We start from the raw sequence: 4,506 nt of genomic DNA, 5'->3' as shown, positions 1-4,506 counted from the left end.
GGGCGTTGTGAGTGTTTATTGAGCGAAAACACCTAAAGCTCCACGAGGCTCCGGCAGGGGATGGTGGCGAACCCTGCTGTACTCTTTCACCACAACTTTCTCTCACTCTCTTCCTGTTTCTGTTGTGCCTGTAATTCAAAGGGTCAACCTTGTCACACTGTGTCACGCTGAATACCCCCGAGAACTACGTTAAGGGTACACGTGTCTGTGGAGTGCTCAGCCACTTGCACGTTAATTTCACAAGCAGGCTGTTCTGTTGATCGGATCAACTGGAACCCTTGACATCGTAAGCGACGGAGTGCCAACAATGCTTTCTGAATACCCACTTCTACTGCTGACTAGGTCAACTTGGTAACATTAACTATCATCTATTTCTCTGGAAATTTCCAGGCATTCTATAGACTCTCTAATGCCCAATAGATTCCCTCGTGCTTGCTATTATGGAATGGTTTTCTTATCAGGTAACATGACATAGTAAAGTAGTAGTTGGGAATTGTGGGTACTACTAGTTACTTCATATGGTGTTTTGCTGCTTGTTTCATGCTTCCCTTTAGCTTATTTTGTTTCCTTATTTAATTCTTGATGCTGGGTTATACTTATGGCATATGTTGTGTTATGCTTGAGATGCAATGTAAAATCATGGTCAGTTGCTAATATGGATACATTATTTTGTCTTCCAGGTTATTTTCATTACAGAATACATGTCATCTGGTTCTTTGAAGCAGTTTTTAAAGAAAACCAAAAAGAATAACAAGACATTCCCGTTGAAGGTATGATTACACTGTACTTTTTAGACAAGCTCCTTGTTTCTGTAATGCATGTGATACCACAGTTGGATTGGTTGTATTTTATTTTTCATTTAACATTTTGAATATTTTTTTTCTTTTGTTGAAGTTGGTTATATACTTTGTGGTTCTAATTGCATGTCTCACATTTTTGTACTGAAACAAACATACATGGCTTCAATACAGAATACTTTCCTACAACATTTGTAGTTAATATTAGTGGGGTTTACAAAAATGGTAATGTTGGAGCACACTACGACTTCTCGTTTTATTACTACTACAGATGTATCATATTTCCATTTGTTATCTGTGTGTGTGTGTGTGTAAGCATATAGTTGTGAGTGTGCGTGTTATATATGTATGTAATTTCATATTCCTTTGATATTTTTTTAGTGATTGATATGAGGTTCAAATTCTTAATAAATGCAGAAGTTATATACTTATTTGCTTTTATACTATTCAGTCAGTTTTTGACTGGGTGTGGCAAATTGGTAAAGAATACTACATTAATTAGCTGTTGTTGCTAATTTGTGCTCTAAGTGGAGTGTTATCCTGTCATTAGCTGGGCGGAGTCTTGTTGTCTTCTGTTGGCCATCTCAGAAGGTCAGTTGTGTTCTTCAGGCTCCAGATATACTGTCATGGTAACTAGAATTTGTTAGTTTTGCTAGTTTGGACTGTGTGGCTATATATTGTAGTTGCTCTTAAACATGTTTGCTATTAGTCTGATACTATCTTAAGATGGTTGTTTGGTTTAGTACAGTAGTGTCTTTGTGTGGCTCTTTGAATGGACAGGATACTGCTGAAGTTGCATTATAGGATTGAGTTAATCTTCGTCTTAATGTACAGTTAATTTTTTTTTTAACCTATTAGGATAGCTAGGTTTCTCTTAAAACTTAAGTACCATGCCCTACTGGCTTCAGCAATCATGGATCTCCATCTTCCCTCTTGTCCCACTCACAGTTTAGTAAGTCATTGACCCATTCTTCTTACAGCCACTCAGAAAGGCTATCAAATATTTTCTCTATATATCTTCCTTAGTTTCTTCCTTTCAGTTTTCACTAAGTGTTCAAAGCTTTGTCTTCTCATTTGACGTCCAATAAACTTTTTTTTTATTTTTTATTTCTGCTCATCTAAGAGCACTTAGACATTTGTTAGTCTATCTGTATAGGACACTTTTAGCATTCACCTAAGGAACCACATTTCTGCAGCATTGATAACCTCTTACACAACTATGGAAATTATAGTTAACTTCTTATATTTTTATTGAACAATGTAAAGACTGTTTCTGATGAAGCAATTACTGGTTATATTATATATCGTATCCATGCAAAATGGTTGGTTGAACCAAATAATTATAGTTGTCTGATTCTGTTGTTCTGGATTTGGTGCTGTATCTTCTCCAGTTTCTCTTGGCACCTCTTTCAAATAGTGTGCATCCGCAAAAAATATTTTTTGCCAATGTATGTATATTGGATACTCTTTTGTTAATATTACTGACAAGATTTATCTGTTTCTAACTAAATGTGTAGAACATAAGTTAATATGAAGTGAAATTTTGTTTAGATTTCTATAAGGATAACAATTACCAGCAAATAAATCTATCATCTTGTCTATAAAAAAAAATTTAACTCTAATGAATTAGTTCTGACAGTTATTTTTCAGTTAAATTCCATGAATTTTTCTATTAGGTTTAGAGTATTTAAGTGGTAGGAGCTTGCCAACTGTATATCTAAAGAATCTATGGAGCTAAATCTATTTCATTGTGTTTCTAAAATATACAAACTCACCTCAAACTTAAGCTGACATTGAGACTCTTCATGTAGAAGCAGTTATCAAAGAATGGTATGTTAGTGATGTCCTAGCATGTATTATTGTATTGGAAATGTGTTGTGCGTGAGAAGACCCGGCAAGCCAAGTGAGATCGTTGCCAGTGCCCCTGAACTGGCTCTTGTGCGGGTGGCACATAAGATGTACCATCCTGAGCGTGACCGTTGCCAGTACCGCCTGACTGGCATTGTAGGGTTTTTGAGCGAGATCGTTGCCAGTGCCCCTGGACTGGCTTTTGTGCGGGTGGCACATAAAAGACACCATTTCGAGCATGGCCGTTTTCGTGCGGGTGACACGTAAAAGCACCCACTACACTCTCTGAGTGGTTGGCGTTAGGAAGGGCATCCAGCTGTAGAAACTCTGCCAAATTAGATTGGAGCCTGGTGTAGCCATCCGGTTGCACCAGTCCTCAGTCAAATCGTCCAACCCATGTTAGCATGGAAAGCGGACGTTAAACGATGATGATGTACCAATACTATTTATGGTGGTAAATTTCTTCCAGAAATTCTAAGTGTTTATGTAGAGAGGGCTCAGTAATTGTTATGTAGAATTCTGCTCATTCAACCATGGTAAATTTATTTTGTTTGCATCATTACTGCAGCACTACTGTCCAAGTCTCATAGTTTTGTGGTTGGTTTATTTTGAGGAGCTTGTGAGTGATATATTTTCTACAACCAATCTAGGAAGGCTGTAACTCCAAATAAGAACTAACTTGAACTATAATGGCCTACCCAACCCAGGCCAGCATGGTAAAGCAGACATGATAACAATGATTGTGTCTGTTAATCAAGTCTACTCAGTTCACTAGTTTATTAATCTATTGTTAGGATCTGCTGGGAAGTTTTGTATATGTCCTTCACATGGTTAGGTTAGGTAATCTACTCTGATATCGATCTTAGTCTGTCTAGTGTTTGTACTTCTTTTTTAGCTTTGTTATATGTGGTTTATGTTTCATATGTGTATGTATATATAATATATATTTGTATGTGACTTGTTGATGAGTTTAAAAATTTTTGAAGTTCTTTTCCTAGATTGTAAATCCTAACTTCATCATTTGAACCTCATATGAATTAACTTGAAGAATGTCAAAGTGACACAAAACCTGAATAGCATTGTGGTGAAGCTTTAGTTTTGAATGGAGAAATAAAATATATGTAGATATATATATCATCATCATCATCATCATCATCACCATCATCGTTTAACGTCCATTTTCCATGCTAGCATGGGTTGGACAGTTTGACTGGGGACTGGGAACATAGTAGGCTGCACCAGACTCCAATCTGATCTAGCAAGGTTTCTACAGCTGGATGCCCTTCCTAACGCCAGCCACTCCGAGAGTGTAGTGGATGCTTTTTACATGCCACCAGCACAGTAGCCAGTCGGGGTGGGGGACTGACATCGACCACGTTCGGATGGTGCTTTTTACATGAAGTAACAAGGATGTCCAGGTAACAATACATTACGGCAATTTCCAGTGGCTCCATTTAATCAATCAATGAAAACATTACATCAGTTTGAAAGAAACCACTCTCCTCAGAAGTAGATGACTATATAGATTTCCAACATAAAGGATAAACCATTTTTGACAAATTTATATCAATACTAGAAACCAAAATAATTACATTGTTTCTTTGTTATATTTGTGGCAGAATGAGTTTAGGAAGAAATGCATATCGTATTAAGCCTACTATAATTTAGAGAGTAGTAGAGGAAGATAGTGGGGGGTCGAGATATAGGAGTCGTGGGATAGTTATTGATATTTAGAAGGTTTTATACAGCTTGTAGTTAGTCTACAACCATTTAGAATTAAATCCATCAGGAATTGTCAACTGTGTTTTAGTTGATTTGTCACCAACTAGAACAGAGTTGATAACTATCTCACCACTCCTAT

At 36.9% G+C, this 4,506-nt stretch overlaps 1 protein-coding gene across 14 annotated transcripts in view; it reads left to right on the top strand.

Moving 5' to 3' along the window:
* LOC106876198 (nuclear receptor-binding protein) overlaps window positions 1-4,506 on the top strand; it is a 127,663-nt gene that overhangs the window by 27,693 nt on the left and 95,464 nt on the right. For all 14 annotated transcript variants that reach the window (XM_014924643.2, XM_014924648.2, XM_014924645.2 and 11 more), the window contains exon 4: window positions 681-770. In XM_014924643.2, coding sequence (XP_014780129.1) covers window positions 681-770 — 90 coding nt within the window. The remainder of the gene's footprint in view (window positions 1-680; window positions 771-4,506) is intronic.

Source organism: Octopus bimaculoides, chromosome 9 (assembly GCF_001194135.2).
Source record: "Octopus bimaculoides isolate UCB-OBI-ISO-001 chromosome 9, ASM119413v2, whole genome shotgun sequence".
Classification (NCBI taxonomy): domain Eukaryota; kingdom Metazoa; phylum Mollusca; class Cephalopoda; order Octopoda; family Octopodidae; genus Octopus; species Octopus bimaculoides.
This window is presented reverse-complemented; position numbering and strand designations above follow the sequence as displayed.